This window comes from Gallus gallus, chromosome 6 (assembly GCF_016699485.2).
Source record: "Gallus gallus isolate bGalGal1 chromosome 6, bGalGal1.mat.broiler.GRCg7b, whole genome shotgun sequence".
NCBI classification, from domain to species: Eukaryota; Metazoa; Chordata; class Aves; order Galliformes; family Phasianidae; genus Gallus; species Gallus gallus.
This window is the reverse complement of record NC_052537.1, coordinates 5,447,309-5,471,589: the sequence shown is the minus strand read 5'-3', so window position 1 is coordinate 5,471,589 and position 24,281 is coordinate 5,447,309. Positions and strand designations below refer to the sequence as shown.

The 24,281-nt window shown below is 43.6% G+C and overlaps 1 protein-coding gene across 3 annotated transcripts in view; it reads left to right on the top strand.

The window, feature by feature from the left end:
* CSGALNACT2 (chondroitin sulfate N-acetylgalactosaminyltransferase 2) overlaps positions 1 to 24,281 on the top strand; it is a 30,420-nt gene continuing 6,139 nt past the window's right edge. Inside the window, exons 1-6 of one of the 3 annotated variants that reach the window (XM_040702948.2) lie at positions 1 to 55; positions 3,195 to 3,391; positions 14,785 to 16,013; positions 21,765 to 21,981; positions 22,432 to 22,533; positions 23,800 to 23,978. In XM_040702948.2, the coding sequence (XP_040558882.1) occupies positions 15,359 to 16,013; positions 21,765 to 21,981; positions 22,432 to 22,533; positions 23,800 to 23,978 (1,153 nt within the window). In that variant the 5' untranslated portion in view covers positions 1 to 55; positions 3,195 to 3,391; positions 14,785 to 15,358. Of the gene's footprint in view, positions 56 to 3,194; positions 3,392 to 3,827; positions 4,562 to 14,784; positions 16,014 to 21,764; positions 21,982 to 22,431; positions 22,534 to 23,799; positions 23,979 to 24,281 lie in introns of those variants that run through there. The other 2 variants (XM_015288048.4, XM_040702947.2) reach the window with 2 other exon arrangements.

Here is a 24,281-nt window from a genome sequence, read left to right as displayed (position 1 = left end):
GCTCATTTCCTAGAGCACAGGAAGTGCGGCGGATGCGCGGCGGCGGGGCCCGCGGGTGAGTACGGCCGCCGCGCGCCTCGTCCCCTCCCTGTCCGCGGCATCCTGCGGGCCGCCGGGCGGTTCTTTCCAGTGTCCGCCTTTCCGCCCTGCCCCCTGTGGCCCGGCCGCTCGCCGCGGGGCTCCCCGGTGCCCGCCGTGCCGTGCCCGGCTCGCGGCCGTGGGGTACGAGCGGGGACGGGCCGGCGCTTTGGGAGCCGTGCAGTGCTCTCCGCGCTGCGGGCGGCCGTCCCCGGGCGATAGCGGATCGCATCTTTGTTATCGGGGCTCCTCCTAATCTCCCTCGCGCTGGGGGCCTTAGAGTCCTCATTGAGCTCTATCTTCGCTTTATCGCCGCAATAAAATCCGTGTCTCTTTCTCCTCGTGCTCGTGTTTCCGTTGTGCTGCCCGTGCCGGCTGCCTTACCCTTGCCGGGGGCTTCCCTCGGCACGTCGCGCTGCTCGGCTGCCCCCTGCCCTGCCGCTCCTCGGGGCTTCTCCGGCGTCCCGGTGTTGCTGCACGGCAGAAAACAACGTTGCACCGTCGTTACCGCCGTACTAATCCCGAAACCTGCTCGTTCGTCGCAGAGATACAGAGCGGAAGGGGCTGCCCTTGTTGAGGCAGCTCCCGGAGCGCGCAGAAGGCTGAACTTCACGCCGCGCCTGTTCTATGGTGTGCGAATGCGGGGCTGCTCCGTCAACGTTTACTTTGTGGTGGCTGTCGTTGGTTTGCTTGGCTTCGTTCCTTGCTTCCCCAGTCCCCCTGTGGGGATCTCTCTCCCACAGAGCTGGGGAGGCCGGTTGAGCAGAGCTGCTGCAGTGCCCAGCCCTGGGTTAAGCAGAGGAGTTATCTTAATGCACAGTGTGTGTCAGTAGCGAAGGTCACGGTAAATATCTGCTTCCCCTTAGGTTGGTAAGTGCCGGGGCCAATGAATTTCCTCCTTCGCAGGCTGCAGTTGCTGGAAGTTGTTATTCAGTGCAGTGAAAGCAAACTTCAGGCCTCCCTTTATTTATTAGCTAGACAGTGGGTCCCCTGAGAGCCATCACAGCAGCAGTTTGGGGCTGTTCCCAGCAGCTGTCAGTGGTGCCCTGTGGCTGGTGGTGGTGGCTGTGGGTCCCTTATGGCCCTGAGTGGGTATGGAGCCCCTCCTGTGTGGGTCTGCAGTGTGAGAGCTGTGCTGGGCGTTGCTCTGTCCTTACCCCCGGCTCACCGGTGGTTGGAATGGGCAGCACAGTGCTTTCTCATTGTGGGACCGTACGGCACAAATAGGGGTTGTTCGGCTTGCATGTTGCTGCAGGTAACACAGAAGCTTCTGTGTGTGATGAAGATCTGTCGAGCTTCAATAGTGCTTTCTCTCCTTCACCCCACGGCTCTGTTTCAGTGTACTTCTGAGGCATTATTTTCTTTCATATAAAAAACGAGAAAACAGGAAACCCAAACCCACCATTAAGACTGCTGCATCATGCTTGAAGTTGCATCAAGACGTTATTCCTGAGCTTAAATTCCTGGTTTTTGAATTGCAGCCCTGGGCTGTGTTTCTTCCCAACTGTGTGTGGGGATGTCTGAGCACACAGTAGGACCATGAGCTGCTCTGCTGCCAGGAAACCCCCTGGTAGTTGGTGTGGCAGTTCTGCCCCTGCACCAGTCTGCTGCTTCCCAGGCTGTTACAGCATGCAGGTGTCCTCTGTAAGCTGCAGTGCCAAAATGGCATGCGGTTACTTGTTACAAAATAACCAAGCTCTGGTGAGGAAGGTGATGGAAATGTTTTTTTTTATCCTAAATTACACAATATTTTTCTTAACTCTCTGTCGTTATGAAGCAATCCTGGAGACTTGCAGCATTTTCTCACTCAATACCCCTAAAGCAGGGCTGTGGAGGTGGGCTGGTGCTCAGGCTTGGGATAAGGGCTTCGGTGCTGCTGGAACTGGTCAGTGCTTTGCTTTCAATTAGCTTTTCTGTCCTCTGTTCTCCTGCAGGACTGTGGTCCTCTCTGTTGTTGATAATAAGCTTTCTTAGTCAACAGAGCACGGCGGAGAGAAGATGTTCAGAGAGCATTGGGTTTTTTGTTTGGTGCCCTAATCATAACTAACCAAGCCTTCACAAGGAACAGTGATGCTTGTGTGGGGCAATGGGGATATGCCATTGCACCCAAATTACTGCTGCAGCTCAGAAGAACTTGCAGGAGTGCACACCTCTGTTTGCGAGAGCAAATAGATTCTGAATGGTGACTTAGGAGATCCCAGCACTGTCACGTATCTTCTTGTTTATTAGGCAAGTCTGCAAGTTTAATGCTTAATGACTTTAATGCTCTTCATTTTTTTGTTTTTTTAAATAAACTTATTAAAAAAGATGGAAAAAAGAAAATAGAGGTAGGAACAATAACAGCAAGTTGTAGCTCTCCTTGTTCTGAGTGTCCTTAGGTGCAAAGGGGCTGGCACAGAGCACTGCATGAAGCCTTTTGAAGTGCATCTCTGCTGCTGTTTAAGCTTGTTTTAGTTACCTTGCAAGTAGGGCTGCTGGTTTCTTGTATTCAATTAAAAATGCAGACAGATCAGGTAGCTTAATAGCTCTTGGTTATCTTGGATCTTCTGTGTTCTGAATTGGTTGCGCTGAGAACGAGGTAGGAATCAAGTGGATGGCCAGTGGAAGCTGGAAATGGTTCAAAAATCAAGTGCTGAAGGAGTGCTTAAGGGAAAATGTTAGCTTTGGGTCCTGCCTCCCTGCTGTCTGCTCAGCATCTCAAGGCTGTGCTGTGGGTTTGTGTTGTGGCGGTGTGCTGGTGGTGGCAAAGGGCAGCTGTGCCTCTGTTCTCGTTTCACCTTCTTCCTTTGCTGGTGATGTGGGTGGGTGCTGAAGGGCTGGTCTGTTTCTCAGTCATTCTTTCCATTCCTTTCTCCTTTGTGTTAAATACTATTTTAGTTCACTGGCGAAGCAGCTTCTGTGACAGGATCCATTTCCTTCTGTAGCGGGAAGGACTTCTGCATTTCTGAGTAGGTTAGCAGTCGGTGACTGAAGAGAAGGTAGCATGCAGAGCTGGTGCTGTGTTTGGCTGCAGAGGTGGTTGGACTGAAGCTGGAGGGGGCTGGGTAGGCAGGCGCTTGCAACTTCTCCCCAAAATTGGTTATCATTCTCTTGTTCTTCCTCTGACTTTACTGCAGGGAGCTGCTTTTCAATGAAATGGACGTCCCAGTTGTGGAACAGAGGTAGAATGCTTTCAGGGTTAATGAGTTGTCTGGAGATGGATCCTGCCATGCGTGTAGTGGCTGCCACAGATGGAGGCCTTTCGCTGAGCCGGGCAGCAGCTGGCATTGTACAGAGGTGAAATAGCGCAGCGCAGAACTGCCAGGAGTTTCAGGTAACGCTGGAAATGCTTTGCTTGCATGTATGAAATGTTTCCAAGTAGAGTTGCTAAGCAGGTTTATTTTGTTTAGTCCCCATACAGATACTGGCTTGTTGTGTTTAGCTCTGGTGGCAGATGAACATCAGCCCTGAACTGAGGCTAATGTGACTACATTATTAATCATGCTTTTTTTTAGCAAGACAATAGATCAGCACTTAAGTAAATTAACAGAACTGTAGGGCTCCTTCAAAGGCTTGTAGGGAGCTATGTTAGTTGGGTGTTTATGACTTAGGGTTTGGGAATCAGGGTGACTGCCCCAGGTGATCTTGAAGGAAGTAGGGACCCCATTCAGATGCCAGGTGTAGGAGCAGGGCAGTTTCCAGCTTGCTGGTGTCTAGATGAAGGGATCTGTGTGAGCCTAAGTGGAGGCTGAGGTGCTGCTGTGCCGAGATGCTGCGAGCAGTTGGGAAGGTGTTTGGAGCCTAGTTTGGGGCTGTGCTGTCTTGGTTAACGTCTGAGAGCTAGCTGTAGCAAGTCGGTTAACCAGGCAGGCTTTCTGCTCCTCCCTGTGATGTCTCTGGAGTTTGCGTGTGCATGTTCACCAGAGAAACAGAAGGAATAGGTGAGGGCAGTCGTGCTGGGCTGGGGTTTCCCTGCTGCAGCTGTGAGGCGGTGTGGCTCCGGGCCGCTGAAGGTGTGTCAGAGCAGAGGGAGCCGGGTAAGGGAACTTGTGCTTTGGGGCGTGCTCTGAGAACACGGAATGCTAATTGTGAGCATCGCTGGGGTCTCTGGAGTTGCATAGAGGGGTAATTCCATCACTTCTGTGAGGTGATGGCTGTCCCAGAGGAGTGGCTGGGCAGCAGCTCCCAGATGAGTTGTGGTAGCGCTTGTATCCCACAGAGCTTTCCCCAGCAGGGCTAGGACCTGTCACAGCCCTTTGGACAGCAGAGGGTTCCTGTCTCTGGATGCTGAGCCAGCTGACTGGTAACAGCTCAGCACTCCTGTCCTGTGATGTGAGAGCTTTCGACACACAGAAGGCTTCTTGGAGAGCAGTCTCGTGGTTCACAGCAGAAGGCCTCGCTGGGGACAGAGCCGATGCTGTGCCAGGCCTACTGCCTGGATGCAGCACAGCTGAGCATCTGAAGCACTGTTCTGCTGGTAGCTGCTGCTGAGCCGTTTCCTGAGGTAATTTTTTAACTTACACAGAGTCCCTTTTAACCTTCCAGATGCAGCTCCTGAATTGTGCAGGTAGCTGAGCCTTTCAGTTCTACCTTGCTAGGTGAAAAAGAGAGAAGGGCTAAGGGATTAAGGTGTTGTCTGAAGGGGACCAGAGTAGGAATTCAGTGTTTAAATAGCGTAGTGGTTGTTGCCAGTAGTACCACCTGCCAGATTTTACTTTGAATAAACGCTTGGTGATAAGTGTCTGTAGTATTAAGTGATCTTTCCCTGCTGAGAAGCAAAAACAATTGCAGTCTCTCTGCTGGGGAGAGGAAGGGCAGAAGCTGGGGCTGCTGACCAGCTCTGGTACCTGTGCCCCACACGGTGCTCAGCTCTGCCTGAAGAGGAGAAGGATAAGTGGCCCTTGTGTCCCAAAGGCTTACTTTCAGAGACGTGAAAAAACAAAGAAGGGATGGAGCCAAGCTAACATCACGTGTGAGAGCTGCTTCTTTTTCTGTACTGATGTCTTCTTTCAATGTGAGGCATTTCGGAGAGAAAATATCAAGATAAATAGTTCTGACAGGCTGCTAGCTTCTCTCCTTCAGCTCTTCTAAGAGCAACTTTATCCTCGGTCACAATGTCAAAATGAAAAATGATAGGTGATATAAGCGCATCTGGCTGCGCTTCTGGAATGCACCAGATGTTTCTCAATCATTTGGCTTCCAGCTTTCATTTCTGGTGGCATATTCATGCCTGACTTATGATGGGAATGGAACCTCAGCTACCACTGTAACTGTTAGCTCTTCGCCAAGTGCTCGTGGGTCGTGTTCCTCCTCCTGTCCTACTTCTGTGGGCTGAGGAGTAGCCAAGTGATCCCAGTTTCGATACTGCACATGAGATCTGGTTCCACATGAGAGCTGCTGCCACTTAAATAAATAATAAAAAAAAAACAACAGAAATGAAACTGAAAAAAAAAAACCAACTGTAGGATGGTTTTCTTCTCTCTCAGGATTCCCGTGTCAAATGGTAATTTAAGCAAGCCTTAGTTGTTTTGAAGGTGCTGTGCCCTGAGTCACAGTTCTCTGATGAAATCTGTTACAATGACATTTAAATCAGTGCCTTTGTGTTTCTGATTCTAAGGCTGGTAATAATTAGAAGTGTTTTTAAGGGAGATGTAGGTGCATGTGAGAATGCAACTTCTCACTGTCTTTGCTTGCACTGCTATGGTTGCATTATAACTTGGATTTGTACCTTTGTGACAGCACCAAATGTGTCTACCATGCAAGAACTGTTGAAGGGGGAAAAACAAAATCCATCTTGTCCCCAGGTTTGAATTTACCATTTCATAGACTCATAGAATGGCCTGGGTTGAAAAGGACCACAATGCTCATCGAGTTCCAACCCCCTGCTATGTGCAGGGTCACCAATCACCAGACCCGGCTGCCCAGAGCCACATCCAGCCTGGCCTTGAATGCCTCCAAGCCACCATCCACAGCCTCCTTGGGCAACCTGTTGCAGTGTGTGTTTCTTAGATGCTAGCTGATTTACTGTGCAGCTGTCAGGCAGAAAACCCTGGCTGAGGATTTTCCTTTCCAGTTTTTGTTTGGCAGAGATAAAAGTAAAAGTGTGTATGATAACTACGTGTTAGGTATCTTTGAGAGGCTCGGAGTATATGGCCTTTCTCTTTACCTCCTACAGTGGGGAATATTCCTATGGTTCTGTGTATGAACTCACTGGATAATTCTCCTTTAGAAATAGCACAGATGGTTACATAAATTGGAATACAGACTGCGTCTAGATTTTCTTACATTGAGATCTTGATAAATAAGAAGAGACAACAGAAGCGAACTTAATATGGTGAGCACAGTTAGATGGGTACACTTAAGTAAAATTGTTTCCAGAAATCCCACCTTGTTTGACTGTTCCTTTGCCTGCTACCTTTCCACGACCAATTTCAGTCATTCTGTGGTTTTCTTTTTATTTTTTAATATGTAGAAAACTGCATCAGTGGAAGTGTAAATAAGCTGTGCAAATACTGTGTAATCAAGTGTAGTGGCCTTCTGGGTTTCTGTAGCACTTGCTGCAGCATACTTGTCTTGTATGGGGGAGTATTTAACTGGGGGGGGCCTTTAGAGATGTTCCAGTTTTTAAGGGTGTTTTTCTGTTCTTTGTAAGGTTACTCATCTAATTGCTTTTTTATTCATGTGTAATTGCTTTTTTTTTCCCCCCCTAAAATAGGCTGTTTTCCTGTGCAAAATACCTTTTACAGTGTTATCTTGTTTTGAAGACTACTGAAGGTTGAGAGTTCTATTTATACTTTCAGCAGCCATTGCTTTATTGTACTGGAAGGAGCATGAAGGTTTCACTGCATACACACTAACAGAGATAACTGTGCCTTCTTGTAGGCAGGCTGAAGTTACTATGAAGGAGGTGGTGTAGTCTTTCTTGAGCAGTCCTTCCAGGTTATGCGGCTGACCTTTCATTCCTGATTGGTTCTGCAGCGTTGCTTGCACTCCTGTGAGGTATTGGCTTTGAAGAGTGGCACACTTCAGCTGGTAGATGGCTCCATGTGTAATCTCCTTATGGCTAGAGATGGCAGGAATGCTTCGCTGATGCTTGTGTGAAGGTAGCAACTTCTGTTCCCATTTCTGGGCTAAACCCTAACTCTGTAAAAGGTGGGCCAAGTAGGCGTAGTTACGTAGCACCGTGGTTCCTTAAATACCCTTGCAATATGAGGAAGATGACTTGCTTCTCTATTTTGGAGGGTTTTTTTAAGCCTTTTTATTTGAAAAGGGAAATAGTGCCTGTAGTAACACAAAAGCCTGCAAATTAAAAAATAGAAATTTTAGAAAGAGCTGGGTAAAATAGGGAACTTACTTGTTATGGAAGCTGAAGCTGGTGGTTGCTTCAGGATACCTGTTGGATGATCTAAACAACAGACCACTTCAGCTAGTCTTATGCAGGGCACTTTGGGTCAATGGTTTCTTGCTAAGAAGATGCCTGTCCCTATTAAAGGTAGTTAAACAACAGAGGTGATTTGATTTCTGGACATTTTGAACAATGAGGATGATGAACAGCTCAGTTAAGGTATAGCTGTTGGGTTTCTAGATTGCATTTCCATTCAGAAGGTTCCAGATAGATGGGCTTCCACTGAACCAAACAATAGGGTCCTGTTCATAAGTCCATTGCTTACTTGGTGTTAAGTATAAAAGTAAATAACATGAGTGACTTGTTCTTTCATTTTAACCATGTAGTGTACTCAAGTTTGTGTAGGGACAGTAGATACCGGGACAAACAATAACCTCCTTCCTTCTATAAACTAAGCTGTTGCGGATATGCTTGGGCACTTGATAATTCATCACAGGCTTTTCATAATGTATGCTGTAGCTTCTGTGTGGGTGTTGGCTTTCTTCCAGCTCTTGAATTAAAAACGAAGCAAAATCCTCTCCGCTGATCAGTGTGTGGTTGTCATCCTTCCCCTGCCCAGGTGGGAGGCTGGCTGTGCCAGTGCTTGCCTGTGGGAGCTGCTAACCCAGAAATTCAAGGGAGACCAAAAACACATGTGAGTGAATAGGAGTGATGTGAAGTTGATTGCTCAGCATTATCTCAGGTTGTTAGCTGAGCTGCCCAGTGAGGCTTGCTATAGCAGCACAGAGGTGATGCATGTTACTGCTAGGAGTCTGTGGTGTGGCTGGTGGGCTGCATGCAGCCACTTTACATATTTATCAGCCAAGTGGAGCTGAGAAGTTTATAAGAATTAAGGATCATAGAATCACAGAACAGCCTGGGTTGAGAAGGACCACAATGACCATCTGGTTCCAACCCCCTGCTATGTGCAGGGTCGCCAACCAGCAGACCAGGCTGCCCAGAGCCACATCCAGCCTGGCCTTGAATGCCTGCAGGGATGGGGCATCCGCACCCTCCTTGGGCAACCTGTTCGAGTGCGTCACCACCCTCTGGGTGGAAAACTTCCTCCTAATATCTAACCTAAATCTCTCTGTCTCAGTTCAAAACCATTCCCCCTTGTCCTGTCACTACCCACCCTTGTAAACAGCCGTTCCCCTTCCTGTTTATATGCTCCCTTAAGTGCTGGAAGGCCACAATGAGGTCTCCCTGGAGCCTTCTCTTCTCCAAGCTAAACAAGCCCAGTTCTCTCAACCTTTCTTCATACGAGAGGAGCTTGAGTTAAATTGCAGATCCAAACCAGAAGCCCGGTGTCTGATGAACACCCTTCTGCTGAATCTGTCTTGTTCTGTTTAAAGCTATTGCTGTGTGCTCTTAGAAGTAGTCTCCTATACAGTACGATCCATGTGAGCATGCCAAGGCAATGTGATGTAAAATGGGCGTAGTTGTGATGCACCCAACTTCAATATTATTCTGTATTTGGTTGAAGGATGTAAAGTACTTTGTGTTTTTTCACTTTGCTGCTGGCTTGCTTGATGGTATATCTTCCTGTAAGTGGATAGTTATGTCCAGCTTTTCCTGTCCAGTAGAGTGAATGAGTGTGTGTGCAGGCAGCCTGGAGCAGAGCCACAGCTGAAAGCAGATCTATCCCAGCTGGGGTAATAACATGTTGGTTATGGTTATCCCAGTGTGAGGGTGAGAACCAGATTAAAGCGTAGTTCTCCCTTTTCTCAGAATGCTGTGCCTCCTAACCCCTCTTGGATAATGTCTTTCCTTTTCCCTTTCTTCCAACGTTCCCAACAGCAGAAAAAAAGCACCTTTGGTACTCGTTTGTGTAGAACTGTGCGACATAGCCTTGGAACTGCTTCACTTTTACTGTCCTGTGGCTGTAGCTCCGTGGGCTGCTGAAGCACACAGTATGCATTTCTGCATACTGAAGGTTTGGTTTGAGGTTTTTCCTTCTAGGGTTTTATGCAAAGACTGTCTGACAACAGAGGTGGTGAACTTTTTGCATGGGTTTCAACAAGTGAGAAAATAGCTGCTGGTGCAGTGTTCCCAAGCAGTACTGGGAGGCTTTCACTGAGAACAGAATGAAAGGAAATATTCAAGGGATGGTGTTGGGTCTCAAGCTTTCATTACACATCTTGCCAAGGAAGTGTGTGTGTGTGTGTGTGTGTGTATGGAGGGGTTTAGGGTGGTTAATGTCTGTGGCATTGTGGGTGAAATTACAAACATAAAAAAAAATAACTAAAATCGGATGGAATTTCATAGTCAGTTAGACTATGACCATCTATGGCATGCTGAATGGAAGGGATGTGTCTGAAGCAGAACAAGTTAAAATGAGGCATGTCTGTGCAGACTGGCATGAAGTTAAAGCAGTGAGCTATTTCATTACACTCTGAGCATGAATGTTTCCCCTCTTCAGGAAGAAGTACTCATCCTCTGTAACGAGGAGCCCAAACTGAGCACTAATACAATAAAAACAAATTGAAAAGCATTTTCTTTTACCATGGTGGTGTGTTCCCTTGTGCATAGAGAATCAGCAAGCGCTTCGGTAAGGAACAAACATTTCCATAGTTGAATATACATGAGGCCTGAGAAATGCAGGAAGAATAACAACCAGTTGATTCTGGAAAAGGAGCAAATCTTCGTCAGCTTTGTGTAAGTCTCAGAGGTCTCATTGCAAATATTTTGTTTAGAAAAATTGAAGTGAAGGAAAATCTCAGCATCTGCAATTAAAATTGGGTCTTCAGACAGCAGAATACTGATCATGGGAACTGTTGCATGAGTACTTTTTCCACACAGTCACACAATCCCAGAATGGCCCAGGTTGGAATGGACCTCAAGGATCATGCATCACCAACCCCTCGGCCAGGAAACCTTATTCTTTTTATGGACTTCAGGATGAACCATGTTACACTGAATTAACTTCTCTGGTGTGATACTGAGGATGTGGCTTGCATTCGCTATTTTATAGGCTTGTTTCACAGCCTGCTTTCTCCTGTAATCTTCTGAAGTCTGGGAGTAAGTTCTGTAACTCTTACAATTGTGTTGTGCCAGGCCTAACACGATAGCAAATCTAGTTTGTAAATATGTTGGGAAAATGTTGCTCCAATAGACTCGCTCGGTTCTCTTTATGCCCAAAAGAGACGGAGGAGAGGCTTTTGGCTTAATTTATTTGAATAAAGGGAGAGTGCACTGGGACATCCCCCTGCAGGGTGTCTCAAACTATCAGACTGCAGATGGCTGTTAATCCTAACTGCTTGGTAACTCTGCCCTTTCCTCATGGGCTGCAGTACTCAGAGGTTACAGGCTTCCCTGTCTGCCTAATCATAGAATCGCTCAGGTTGGAAAAGACCTTCAAGATCATCAAGTCCAACCTCACCCTAACCCTACTACCCTAACTAACAACCCTCTGCTAATTCATGTCCCTGAGCACCACATCCAAACGGTTTTTAAACACATCCAGGGATGGTGACTCAACCACCTCCCTGGGGAGCCCATTCCAGTGCTTAGCAACCCTTTCTGTAAAGAAGTTTAATGTGTGTTCCCCCTTGTTAGGCCTGCAGTAAGTCCAGTGTTTCTAAGTTTAAGTTGTCTGTACACCTTTGTAACTAAAACCTTATTTGGTGAGAGTGGATGGATGGATTGGGAAGCAATTTGCAAGCCTCTGTACAGCCACTTATGAACGAGGGCATCTCATTCACAAGTCTCTGCGTAAATGGTTTTATTAATAAGGGCATCTCGTTGGCAGACCTCTGATTAAATGGTTTTATTTCCAAGGCCATCTTCAAGTTTCTTTTACCTTAAAATATGTGGACAAGAGAGGATAGAGGAAGATGCTGTTCCAGGGAGTGATGCCTTACAGTATTAAGTGTAACTGTATGTATCTTCTACTGGTAATAGAGCAAATATGGGAAGACAAGGAAGGAGCCCTCAGTCGTGTTACTCACTCTTAGGTCTTGGGAGCCTTTTCATTAGGCAGCATGCTTAAAGATAATAAAGGAGGAAAAATTCAAGCCCTTGAGGGACAAATCTGACTCATCTGTTCCTCTCTTCGCGGAAGTGACACTGAAAAAACATAGAGGTGTCCAGAGGGGTTCAGTCCCTGCTGTAACAAACCGACTTACACCTCCAGATGCCATTTAAAATCTCAGTATTGAATGTAACCAGTTGCATAAACATTCCTTGCATTCACTGGACCAAGGGAAGCGGTGGTGGGAAAAATGCCTGTTCTTTATAGCCTTGCTCTAAAATGATCAGAGATAAATAGTCAAGGTCTATCTCTGTGCAAAAGGCTGTCTTAATAAGATTGTCACTAGTTTGCTGAGAAAGGGTTTCATCTACCGAGGTATAGTTAGAGCCTAGAAGAAAAAGCATCAGCGAGGTCTTTGCAGCCCAACGCGTGTGCTTTCTGTCCTGGCAGAAAGGGGTTTCTTGTTTCTCTGCTTTAAGTACCCGTGAAGGCAGTGCTCCTTAGAACACATCTCTAGTCCCAGTAGAGAAGGCTCGAAAAGTTGCAGTTCCTTGTAATCTTCTGTTACTGCATTGATGATGAAATGGGAATGGCTAGTGTCTGTTGGCATGCTGACTTCTCTTAGTCCACCATAATGATGTACATTTGGCCACAGTGAAGAAACTAATTAAGAACAGAATCGTTCTTTCATGACTCCTTGCTGTTGTCTGATGGAGTCTTAATCTCTCAGTGCACTTCGTCTTCCTGCCACCGCATCAGGTAATCTATTTTCACTTCTTTCTAAGGAAAGAATAAGACCTAAACAAACTTAGTGACTCACCAGGGTTGAACACGAGGCAATTCATTGATAGGTCAGAGAGCTGAATAAAGGCCTCATGTGCTAATGCCCTGGCTTCAAGACTTTTTATGTATCGCTTAATAACAGCCCGTGGGATAGGAGGCTTTATGACTTAAGTGATTCTAAACTACAGGCTGTGAAGAGCCAAATCCGGCAGTGGTTTGCAGCTGCTTGCCCTGCCCATCACTAAGCCGTGCAGTGGCAGCCTGAATCAATGAAGGCCATCTCTTCACTGAAGTTATTAGTCCCTGGTTTCTGCATCTGCTTTCATTTTTCTTAAGTTATGCTGTAAAAAAATGTGCACAGGTGCCAAGTGCTCTGTGTTCTGAGTTGTGACACTTAGCCTTGTTTCCTATGGTGTCCCCAGTGCCAAAAGCATCTCTTCATAATTTGTAAGGCTGACTGCTGTGGTGATAAAATAGCTGTGTTTGTGTATGCAGTGGTGCTAAAGGTGCTGTTCTTGACAACAGTAATAAGGCTACATAGTAAAAATAGCTGAAACTGTTTTTGTCCATGTTTTACTCAAGTCATACAGTTTGACCACTTCTTCAGTATGCCTTGACTGACCTAAGATGTCTCAGCTATGTGTGGTGTGGCCTCGCTGCAGTCCAGCATTTATGTGGATTTAAAGAAATACGTGGTTCTTGCTATTACTAATTGTGGCTTCACCTCTTGCTTTCTAACAGAACCAGAATGCAGGAGGAAGTGTGCAAAAACATCTTGCAGGCACCTTGGTATTAAGGAACGTTTGGGGTATTATTGCATTGCTTCTGTTAACTAGTTCTAGCCTCTAGGCTTTTCTCTTGTCTGCTTTTGACTCACCACATCTGGACTGTGGTTTTCAGTCCGAAGACCATCTGGTGCCCTAACATGCATTCAGTGAGCAGTGACTAACTTCTGACTTATTTGGACTTCAGATGTCTTCTAGAGTTCGCTTGACAGGCCTGTTAGTTATTTGGTGTCCAGTAGCTTCACATGAGTACAAAAAGCTTCGATTTCATATAACTATTGCTTTTAAGCTGCTGTATGCAAAATCTCTATGTAATAAACTATCTAATTTATACTGAAACTGGGTCATAGGTTGGGGTTCTCGCACTAGGAGTATTTTCATGGCTTCAAGCAGTCCTGTAGGCTTCGTCTGAATGGCTGCAAGCGTGAAGCTCCTGCAAGATTCTGTATGCCTGGAAATGCAAGAAAGACAACCACCAGTGTTGGTGATGTAAATAAGGTGTTGAGTCTTTTGGGCTTTGTTACTGGAGCTTGCTTGCAAATGATGTTGCTTAAGATCATGTTGCACAGTACCTGGTACCCACAGAAGCATTATCCTGGTGCTGGAAGCTGGCTGAGAAGGGAGAAATACTGCAAGGACGCATCAAAAATGTTGCAGGGATATAATCCATAGTATAATAAACACATGAAGCATGTCACGGCAACAGCTTTATTTTTGTGTTCAGGAAGGGTAGAATGGCAGACTCTGTGATGGGTGGCAGTGACAGATAGCAACCATTGCTCAACCCATGTCTAAGGAATACTGGAGTGTGCAATTGTTATTTCATCAGCATATTCAAATTACACTGAAGTTACTCAAGCTCCAGTTATACAAAACAGTCAAAATGCATTCAGGACAAAAAGATTGCTTGGATAAGTTTTAATCAGCTTCACCTACTTTTTACCACCAAGCTTTAAACCAAATATTTTGTTTTAACAAGTAGAATCACGTAGATTGAGCTTTATTTCTGCTGTATCCTTCTCTCTTCTTGCGTGTTTGTGCTTCCACTGAAGTAGGCCCATGAACTGTTTTGTTCACTGTCATTTTTGGTATCCTCCTTTTGGGTAACTGCCCTTCTTGTGGGTCTTTCCTTGATCTACTCGAAGGGGATCTCTGATTCAAAGTGCCAGTGACTGTTTGCTCTGTTTATCTAAACTGAAGGGTAGAAATGGTAGTGAACTAAGTGTATGAAGTTCCCTTTCTTCCCTTAGGAATCTACATTTGAAATCCAAATTCTTTTGAATTTGCTTTAATCTGGATTGATGATTTTGTGACCTTGGGTATTGAAGTCCTCAATACTTTATTCATGACTGAATAATTACTCCCTAAAAGATATTTACTTAAGTACAAGCAAATGGAAATACAAATTGCTGCTCCTTGTTCAAAATAGCTCTTGGGTTTTTTTTAGATGAGTAGGAAGGGCGTGTTTTCTCTTGTTATTCTCCTTCCCACAGGAAGGAAAAAAGGAATGGAGGAGTGAAAACTTGATGAGAACACTGTTTTAGCTAGCACGTAGCTGTCTTTGTGTAATATACATAGTTATTTGAGAAATATACATAGTTATTTTTACTGGAAAATAGCAATATGAGCACTGTGTTGAAGGGAATAACTGGGTGATGCAGTGGAAAGAAATAATGTTTTGGCTTACCTATTTTCTTGCCCCTTCCTGCTGCAATTCCTTGCATCATTGTGTTATAACTTTGATGTGTTTTTGAAATGACTGTCTGCTTTGTAGTTCTAATGTGTCTTTCTTTCATTTTTAGGTTCTGTCTTCATTTTGCTGACTCAAACCACAGATTCCAAGGAAAGGAGAGAGAAGTGGAATAAAATGCTCAAGTGCCAAAGGAAAATGTCAGACTAGCCAATGGCAGTTACCATTACTGACCTGTAGACTTCTTTCACAGCAGGGAGAATGGAATGCTACAGATTCAAAGCCTATAAAATGTTTTATGCAGACTTCATTTACTGAATTTCAAGTAGGCTAAAAATTAACCACTTCTGTTAGGAAATGGAAGTATGATTCCTGGCTGGTGTCTTCCTTTTTGTTCCCCTTCCACAGTTTTTTTTGTCTGGGATAAGAAATCCTAACCTACTTGTATGAGTTCAGCCTAATGTACCATTAGGTCATGGCTAATGTAGGAACTTGTGATTTATGGCTCTGCAATGATACCTGATTAGGGAAAAGATTGAAAATTGGTCATGTGCTACATTATCAGAGCTTGTAGTAACACTTAAGGTCATGCTTTCTTCCACTTCCTAAGAATTGAACTTTGGGGTGATGTTCCCCAGAAGGCATGAGCAGTTAAGTTATCTTTTTAGTTTGGAGACAGAAGTAAGATGAGAATGCCCAGAAGAGGCTTAGTAATTCAAGCCAGGACTCGTTGGCTGTTAGTGGGCATTGCTTTTCTATTCAGTTTAGTCTTGCTCATGTATTTGCTTGAGTGTGCCCCACAGACAGATAGTAATGGGTCTTTACCTGGCGTTATAGGTGAAAGCATGGGTAAAGAGTACTATCAGGCTCTCTTGCAGGAACAAGAAGAGCATTATCAAAACCGGGCTACTAGTCTGAAACGTCAGATTGCCCAGTTAAAGCAAGAGCTTCAGGAAATGAGTGATAAATTGAAAACTCTGCAGGATAAAAAGAGCCCCAAGGTCAATGGTGTGAACTACCAGGGCACCAAAGAGCAAGCATCCAATGATCTCCTGGAGTTCCTTCATTCCCAGATCGACAAAGCTGAAGTGAGTGTGGGGGCGAAGCTGCCTAGTGAATACGGCGTCGTTCCTTTTGAAAGCTTTACGTCCGTGAAGGTGTTCCAGCTGGAGATGGGGCTCACTCGGCATCCAGAAGAGAAACCCGTTAGAAAGGATAAACGAGATGAATTGGTGGAAGTTATTGAGGCTGGCCTGGAAGTTATCAATAATCCAGATGAAGAAGATGATGAAGATGGAGTAGGAGAGAGGCAGCTGTATAGCGAAAATGACTTTGTAGAAGGTATGTCTATTAGGTGCTTATGTTGTGTTCTGAATAGGAAGCATTTCCAGAGAGGGGTTCCAGAGGAAGTGTACAGGGAAAGCTGTGTCTGCTTAAAATATTGAGGCATTCGTAACTGATTTTAGCGTCTTTGTTGCAACTGCTAATTGCTTTGAAGTAATTGAAAGATTTCCAGAGAAGCTGGCTGCAGTGGGAGGGAGAAACTGATCGCTTTTCCAGCATAGTTAAGCTGCTTGGCTGTGAAGGTGCAGGGCATTTTTCTTCACTCATCCCTACACCACCTTCAGTTGACAGTCAGGCTTCTGACTCATAGAGTTGGAGTGCTCATACTGAAGGGAGTTGGTAGACTGATATGTTTTGATCGTGTCATCTGAAGAGACCCTTTACTGTATGCTAGTTAGGAGGTCTGCTAAGATGTGCAACCTTGAACTGGGCTTACTGGGGAAAAGCATGCAAGTAGGTTAAATGGAAACACGGAACTGTTAATGCGAGTACTGCAGTTGACTTGTTCTTTCATCTCTTCTTTCAGCACTTGTAAATTTAATTACAGAGCATATTATAGTAACTAATACAACTGTTATACTTTCAACACTTACTGGCATGCTAAAAAATGCATTACCTAAAATTCCTGTAAAGCTTGGCTTTCAAGGTACAAGTAAAGGTACAAGGTACAGGTGATGGTGGTGAAGATGATTATCAAAAACGGCCCTAGTACTTGCATTTTTGTATTTACAGTACTAAATTCAGTTCATGCTTCCATAAAAGAAAGAAGTTTGGACTGTTCTATAAGTGAGAGCATTACTGTGGAAGGGATTTTGGTTCTCAGCAGTACTGATGTCTGCACTATTAAGCAAACATATTGGAAAAGGGTAGAGTTGGCCTTGAAATAATCAGTTGTTTCAATCAAGGATGATGTAATTGCAAAAAAGACTCTGCTTTTAACAGCTGCTGTATTTGAAGTTTAATGCGAGACTCTTCCTTCAGGAAGGTGAGCCTGGATATAGGATCCAGTTCATTGTGTCAGTATAATACAGCCAGTGAAGCATTAGGCCCTTATGAGGGTTTTCACTTACAACTGTATTTTATCTGGAGATTTTCATTCTTGCTGTATCTAACTGTTTTATTTTATTTCTAAGTGTGCAACTGCTTTTCTTCTTTGTTTCACATATTGCTTTTGTTCTAGAAGACTTTTATTATCTATCCTGAAGTAGATATTCACTCTTGTTAGTGTATTAACTTCAATGGCTGCAGGTGCTCATGGAAGAAGATCCTGGGACCTTAGAACTGTACTTCATACCTCTACTTCTGTTTGCACCAGTGTACATATAGTTGTTCTTGGAAATTAAACTAATTTCTTTTTGTTTTAAAGGCAGTTTTTTCAAGCATAGGTTGCCACATTAGTTTTCAACAGTTCATGTACTTAGATGACATATTTTTGTGCTGTAGCTCGTGGATGTGTTAGCAGCTCGCTATGGTGTTGGATACTACTGTCTCAACCTTCAGATAGAGGCTGTGGGATGTGTGGGTGTTATGTGGTTGTGTATGTGGAAAAAACAACTGGCTAATTTAGATACTGGGCAAGCAAAAAAAAAAAAAACAAAAAACAAAAAAACATTTTAACTGTTTTCTGTTGTTTCAAAACTTCAAGTTAAGAAATAGACCCAGCTGTTAGTGGGTCCCCCGGATCTCTCACACTGTAGCTCTCTGACTGGGGCTCTTGTGTGTTAGCTCACTTGTGAGCGTCCAGGTAGGAAATTGGTGCCTTCCCTCTTGGAAAACTCTGCTCCCTAAAGCTATAATAAACTGTTTGGTCAAATTTCATTGCAGACTCTGTGTCTACTGAAATGGACATTTTTGTTCCTGTAATTATCCAAAGAGCACTACTTACTGAATTAGAGAAATAGTTTGCTCGTGCTGGCTTAAATTAAAGCACATAGTTCATCATTTATGTTCTGTATTCTCTCCAGTTGGTCATTGTGTTTTTCATTAAGGGCTTCTGGTCTAAGACTAGTTTTAGGTGGTTTGAAACAGGAGGCTGAGCCGGTGGATTTCACTTAATACTCTGGGGCAGAGGAGAAAACATGATAGTGTAGCAGTTAATTCCTAGCCATCGCATTTCAATATAGGTACTGGTTTACTTTTCTGTAATCTACAATATACAAAAAAGTTTTTCTCAAAACTAACACACCTATCAAGAGATAATTACATCCAGGCTGGACCTGGCTCTGGGCAGCCTGGTCTTGTGGTTGGCGACCCTGCACATAGCAGGGGGGTTGTAACTCGATGGTCAGATGGTCATCGTGGTCCTTTTCAACCCCAGCCATTCTATGATTCTACCAAGCATAAGCTAAGCTAGGACAGGTATGTTTCTCATAGAAAATGTAACTTTCCCATCAACAATCTTAGGCTGTGTAGGTAAAAATTGGATTCTGGGAATTATTTCAGCTTCTTTCCCAGACACGTCCACTACTGAAACTTGAGTTGTACAACGTCTTCTGGGATGCGCTGTGAGGTATAGTACTTAATCCTTACAAAATTTGGTGCCTCTGTAAACATGTCTAGGATGCTCATCTTGTAATACATAATCTTGCCTAACAGTATCTCATCATCGGTACAATGTACATAGCTGTTTTTCTTCACTTTCACTGTCTTTGAGGCCCAGTCAATGGGGTATCACTGTCTTTGTTTATAAGAATGATACAGACTTTTTCTTATTATATTTCAGGGTTCACTTAGATTGGAATCGCATTTTACAACAAAGATGGTAACTTTCCTGTTGCTGTATCTTCCTCTCCGTGCTTAGGCCGAGTAACTACCAAGTTGAAGTTGTATTAACTTTACATTTCATCTATTTTCACAAATGAAAGTATGTGCAACTACAAACAGCAAACATAATTGCTGATTTGGGATTTCTAGGACAGTAGTTGTTGAGTAAAATTAGGCAACTTGATCTGTGTTTCAATAATGCTGAGAAGAGGAGATGAATAAGAGAGGAAGAACATAATATTAGTTATCCATCCAGTTTCTTCAGAAGTCTGTGGGATTTAAATAGTGATGTGAAACTGTGAGCCTTCGAGAACATCTGACCTTTTACTGCCCAGTCTAATGCACTCTGCATTAAGCAGCTTAGTTTATATGGAGTGCTTTAGGTTGAGAGATCTTTTGTTGAATAGCCATTCAAAAATAATTCTTGGAAAACAGAGGCTTTGCCTTATTTTCACAGGTTAATAAGCCCTTCGCTAGTGTCTGATAGTGGTCTTGCTACTGAGTGACTACCAGAATCTGAGTGCTGTTTGGACTTGCTTCTGTTTTGCCAGCTAGAAAAGGGCAAAGTCCAGAAACTATTTAAGTCTGAAACTTGAGGGAGTATTCCCCATCCAAATTGTCCCCTGCATGTAAAAACTCTTTACCCAGTGCTGCAAGCTCAGAGTTGAAACTCTTTGGGAATCCTTGCCATCCTGAACTGTTTGTCATCCAAACGACCCATTTAGTATATTCTAAGACCAGAAATCTCAGGCTGGTGTCCTGAGAACTTCAACAAGTAATTGTAATGTTAAAAGAATATGTATTCCATCTACCAGACATTTATTTAGTCTCTTTCTTCATAACTGGAAAAAAAAAAAAACAGTATTGAAAGCAGTGGTCAAAAAGTTTTTAGCTTTGATAGCACTTGAATTCCCGGTATCCTTAAGATCCAATTGGTTTGGTGAGAAATGAAACTCCACAAAGGGAGTAAATCTTCTTGAACCAGGAGTAACAACTGTTAAATTATTTCTGCTGCTTTTTACTTCTTTCCCTTCAGAGCTCTGTCTTGGATGGCAGCCAGAATATGCTAGTTGGAAGGTGAGATGGCTTTTATTACATAATGAGTCAGTCCTGGGTGTTAAACATAACAGTAAGCAGTAGAACAGATGTTGGTTCTTTTGGTCTGTTCTCAGTTTGCTTGATGTGCGTGGAAGCTTTAAACTCATACTAAGGAGGTTCACTCTTAGCACGGGGAGCAACTCTGGAAGGATATACTTGCTATTAAAAACAGTTGTGGAATGGATAAGATGTTGAGATCCAGAAGTTTGGAATTGTGTATTCTAGCAGTTGAGTGCTGACAAGGCAATGTGCAAAACTGGATTTGTGAAATACTGGTGTAACTCTATAAAACTACTTCAATATAGGTCTTTATATTCTGCCATGTACCAGACCTCTCTTATACTCTGTTAGACTGTGATGTAGGTTGATCCTTTGATTAAAGATAAGGTATAGACAACTGTGCATTTTAGCAATTTCACTTAGCCATTTTAGCATCATTTTCATCTTTATGTAGCTATTGGATGCCAGAGAAAAGGAATATAATACGGCTGAATTCTAGTCTATACAGGAGTGCTGTATAATATATGTGCTGTATAGGACGAGAGAAGATACTGTGAAAACACTGATGCGTCAGCTGCTCCTGTGGCCAAGAAGCTCTTTGCAGCATCCAGTGCTTGATTAGTCAGCAGAAGGATAGAGTGAAAAACAACTGTGAAGGATTTATGAGCTCTCTGCTTCTAACAGCCAACCCTGGATCTTCACTGTTACAGTGGAACAGCCTTTTTGTTACTTCCAGTTACGAAAAGCTCAACGGTTTCAAACTGAGCATTAAAATGTGCCTATTTCATATAGCTCTGTGTTCACAAAGGAAGAGATGTGGATTTGTTTGTCTAGAAGGTGTGTTGGGCAGATATAAAGCAAGGGCAACAAGAAGGAAAATGGGAGAAGGAAACTGGGGGGTCTCAGGAGGAGGCTTAGGGAAAGTACTCTGGGCAAGTAAATAGGAGAAACTCTCATTACTTCTTACTCTGAGGTCACTGTGAGGTAGTATCAATAGAGAATTAGCTATGCAGAGCACAGCCAAGTCTTCTAATGAGTCTTGGCCTTTTCCATGGCTCAGAATCAGGGAGGCCGTTTGGCGTGGCCAAACTGATGTTCCTTAAATGAAAGCCATCAGCTAACTGAAATACTTGTTCTGAATGGGGTAAATTCTCTAATGTGCATTGGGGGTCTTACAATGAAATAAGTAATGAAAAATCTCAAGCTAAGTAATCCTAGTTACAGAGGACTTGTATTGTTTTATCAAATAGTGCTGTTGGCTTTATAAAACCATGGCTATGGTAAAACACTACTGTTCTAATTAATGGGATAGAAAACACCAACTAATGGTCAGCAGTGAAAATTTTGTAGCGTTCCAACATTTATTACATGATTTTTTTTGATAGCATATTTTAGTTTTAACAGGCTTTTTCAAGCAAGTTATTGTTTGTGTTGCCCACAGTTCGTGGTGTGTTGATTGCTGGCCAGGTGATCTCAGCTATTGCTCTGGGCTAGCCTAGGGGAAGATCCTTACCTAACAGTTTGAGAACAGGCAATATTGGATTTCAGCCTTCCTTTTGGATACCAAATAGCTGAATTCCTTTTGGTTGGGAAGACGCAACTCTAATTACATTTGAGAAGTTTTTCGGACCATGAAGCTTAGTTTGATCTCTAAGAAGCAGAAGGGAGCTGGAGATAATTTGTGGTTGTTTTTGAGATGTTATAAGAAAGTAGGAGACTGAGCTTGACTTGTGGATTTTTTTTTTTTTTTTGCTTGGATTAGTGAAAGTAAACACTTAACAGCTTTTACTTCACACTTCTTTCTAGTACTCAGGAGAAAAGTGTTTCTGAAAATACAATTGCTGGGATCTTTGATTTGATAAACTACTTGTGTGACTTATTCCTCAGGTTACTATCGTACAGAAAGAGATAAGGGGACACAATATGAGCTGTTCTATAAGAAGATGGATGGCACGGAATACAGACATGTCACCTTGTTCCGACCATTTGGACCCCTCATGAAAGTGAAGAGTGAGACTGTCGATATTTTTAGATCTATCATTAACATTATTGTCCCTCTTGCTGGAAGAACTGAGGCATTTGCACAGTTTATGCAAAACTTCAGGTAGGTGCATGAGATTACATAGTGAGCAATGTTGCCTACTTAAAGTATTTCATTTTCAGAATGAGTTTCTGTTCTGATAGATTTGTGACAAAACTAGTGATTCCAACATTGCATGCAGCTGCCTGGGGATGTTTGTTATTTCATCCTATTGCATGGAGAAAATCTTTCCAAAAGGATTGGAGAAGTTCACAAGCAGCACCAAGCCCCTTTTAGAGTGAATGACAGGGCACATTGTTGAACATCATTGTTTACATCAACTTTCGAGGTCCTGTGTATTGGATCTTTCTGGTTCAAACATAAGAAGGGGTAAGATGTGGGCAAACTGCTTTCTTCAGTCTGACCAGATTGCTTAGATCTGGTAATACATCTAAACGTAATAGTTTTGAAGTATTTGAGGCATCTGTAACATTGCAAGCTGTAATTAATATCAGCTTATCTTCCTGCTTCTAGGGATGTGTGCATTCATCAGGATAAGCGTATCCACCTCACGGTGGTGTATTTTGGACAAGATGGTCTATCAGAAGTAAAATCCATTCTGGAGTCTGTATCTAGGTAAGTGAGTCCATACCAACATGTAAAATGCTTTTGTTAAAGGTGGAAACAATACAAAGAAGAATCTTGCTGTCACTTACAGGCTAGTAGGAAAATGACTTCATTATGATTGACATTTTACAGCTTAAGTTGCAAAATTCTTCTGAAGTCTACTAAAAATCCAACTTAACGAATTGAGATGAACAGCAGTGCCTTTGAGGTTTTGAGCAAATAGCATTTCACTAGCTTTATTGTAAAATTAAGTGTTGCTTTTTTTTGGTTCCAAGAACAAGCGTGCTCAGTGAAACAACAGACCTGCCTCACCTTTGGGTTGGTTAGTAGTGTCTGTAATGTCTAACTAAGGAGCTCCTGCTCTGGCCAGAGCTCTTGTTCTCAGTTCTGAGCCCATGACAAATGTTATGAGCCCGTAACGTTCGTGAACTTAGAATGGGCGTAGACAGCATTGTTACTGGCTTAAAATGTCATGGTCAGTTGATCTGGCATGCATGGAAATCTTCTAGGAAGCATGGAATGCTTCTGTCTTATTGCCATAAAGCCTGCATGACACACAGCCTGTGGAGTGCTGGCTTCTTCTGTTTCTGGGGCACTTTCTGCTACCTGCTGTGTTCCCTATGAGACCTGACAACAACTAGTCAGTCTCAGAGTGGCAAACTCCCCAAGTCATTATCTGGTATCTTTTCAGTGGTATTACTGTGGAGTATTTTCACTTTGTTCCCTTCAGGAATTTTCCTCTGAATCAGACATTCTTTGCCTGAAAATATTTGTTCCTCAGATGTATTTCCAACCCCTCATTGCTATTCCTTCACTGCCAGCTCAAGCATGTGCACTGCTGGTCTGAAACAGCAATGAAAAACAGATTGACTGGGTCATGGTGGCATCAACGTATGGGTGACCTTTTGTCACATGGGTTTGGTGCCATGCTTTCTGTTTGCCTGCTCTCATTCTTGGTGAGGATGTGAGAGGAACAGAGAGAGCTGTTGTCTTAGGAATTTAAAACAATGTCAGTTGCCAGAAGGCCTTTTAAATCTGTTTGAATGATTACTGTGAAGTGAAGTTACAGAATAAGACGTTTTGCACTGTGTACATTCTGCTCCTTGAAACACACATCTAAGTGCAACTGATGTTTTTTTTCATCCTGGTGATGGAATTGGATTGCTAAATCAAGATTCCGGAGCGACATTGCTGGGAAATGCTGAATAAGTATAAATAGGCCCTTCGGCCCCATGTAAGGATTTTATTTGGGGTTTGGCTTTATTTTCCTTCTAGAGAAACTAACTTCCACAATTACACGCTCGTCTCTTTGAATGAGGAATTTAACCGTGGCCGGGGACTCGACATGGGAGCCAGAGCCTGGGAGAAAGGCGAGGTCCTGATGTTCTTCTGTGATGTTGATGTTTATTTCACAGCCGAGTTCCTCAACAGCTGTCGCTTAAATGCTGAGCCTGGTACGTTCCTTTAAGTTGTCTTGGTTAGCTTCGACTGATCTGAACTGCATGTACAGAAGACAAACCTGAATGATGGACCTTAATAATGCCATGCACTTAGGAAAATGAAAAATGCACAAAAGAAAATAGTGTAATATAATACAATGTTTGAGGGTGGACTTCTTTACACTGAAGGTGATGGAGCACTGGAACGGGCTGCCCAGAGAGGTTGTAGATTCTCCTTGTCTGGAGATATTCAAGAGCCATCTGGACACCTTCCTTCCCGTGTGACCCTGTGCAGGGAGCCTGCTTTAGCAGGGCGGT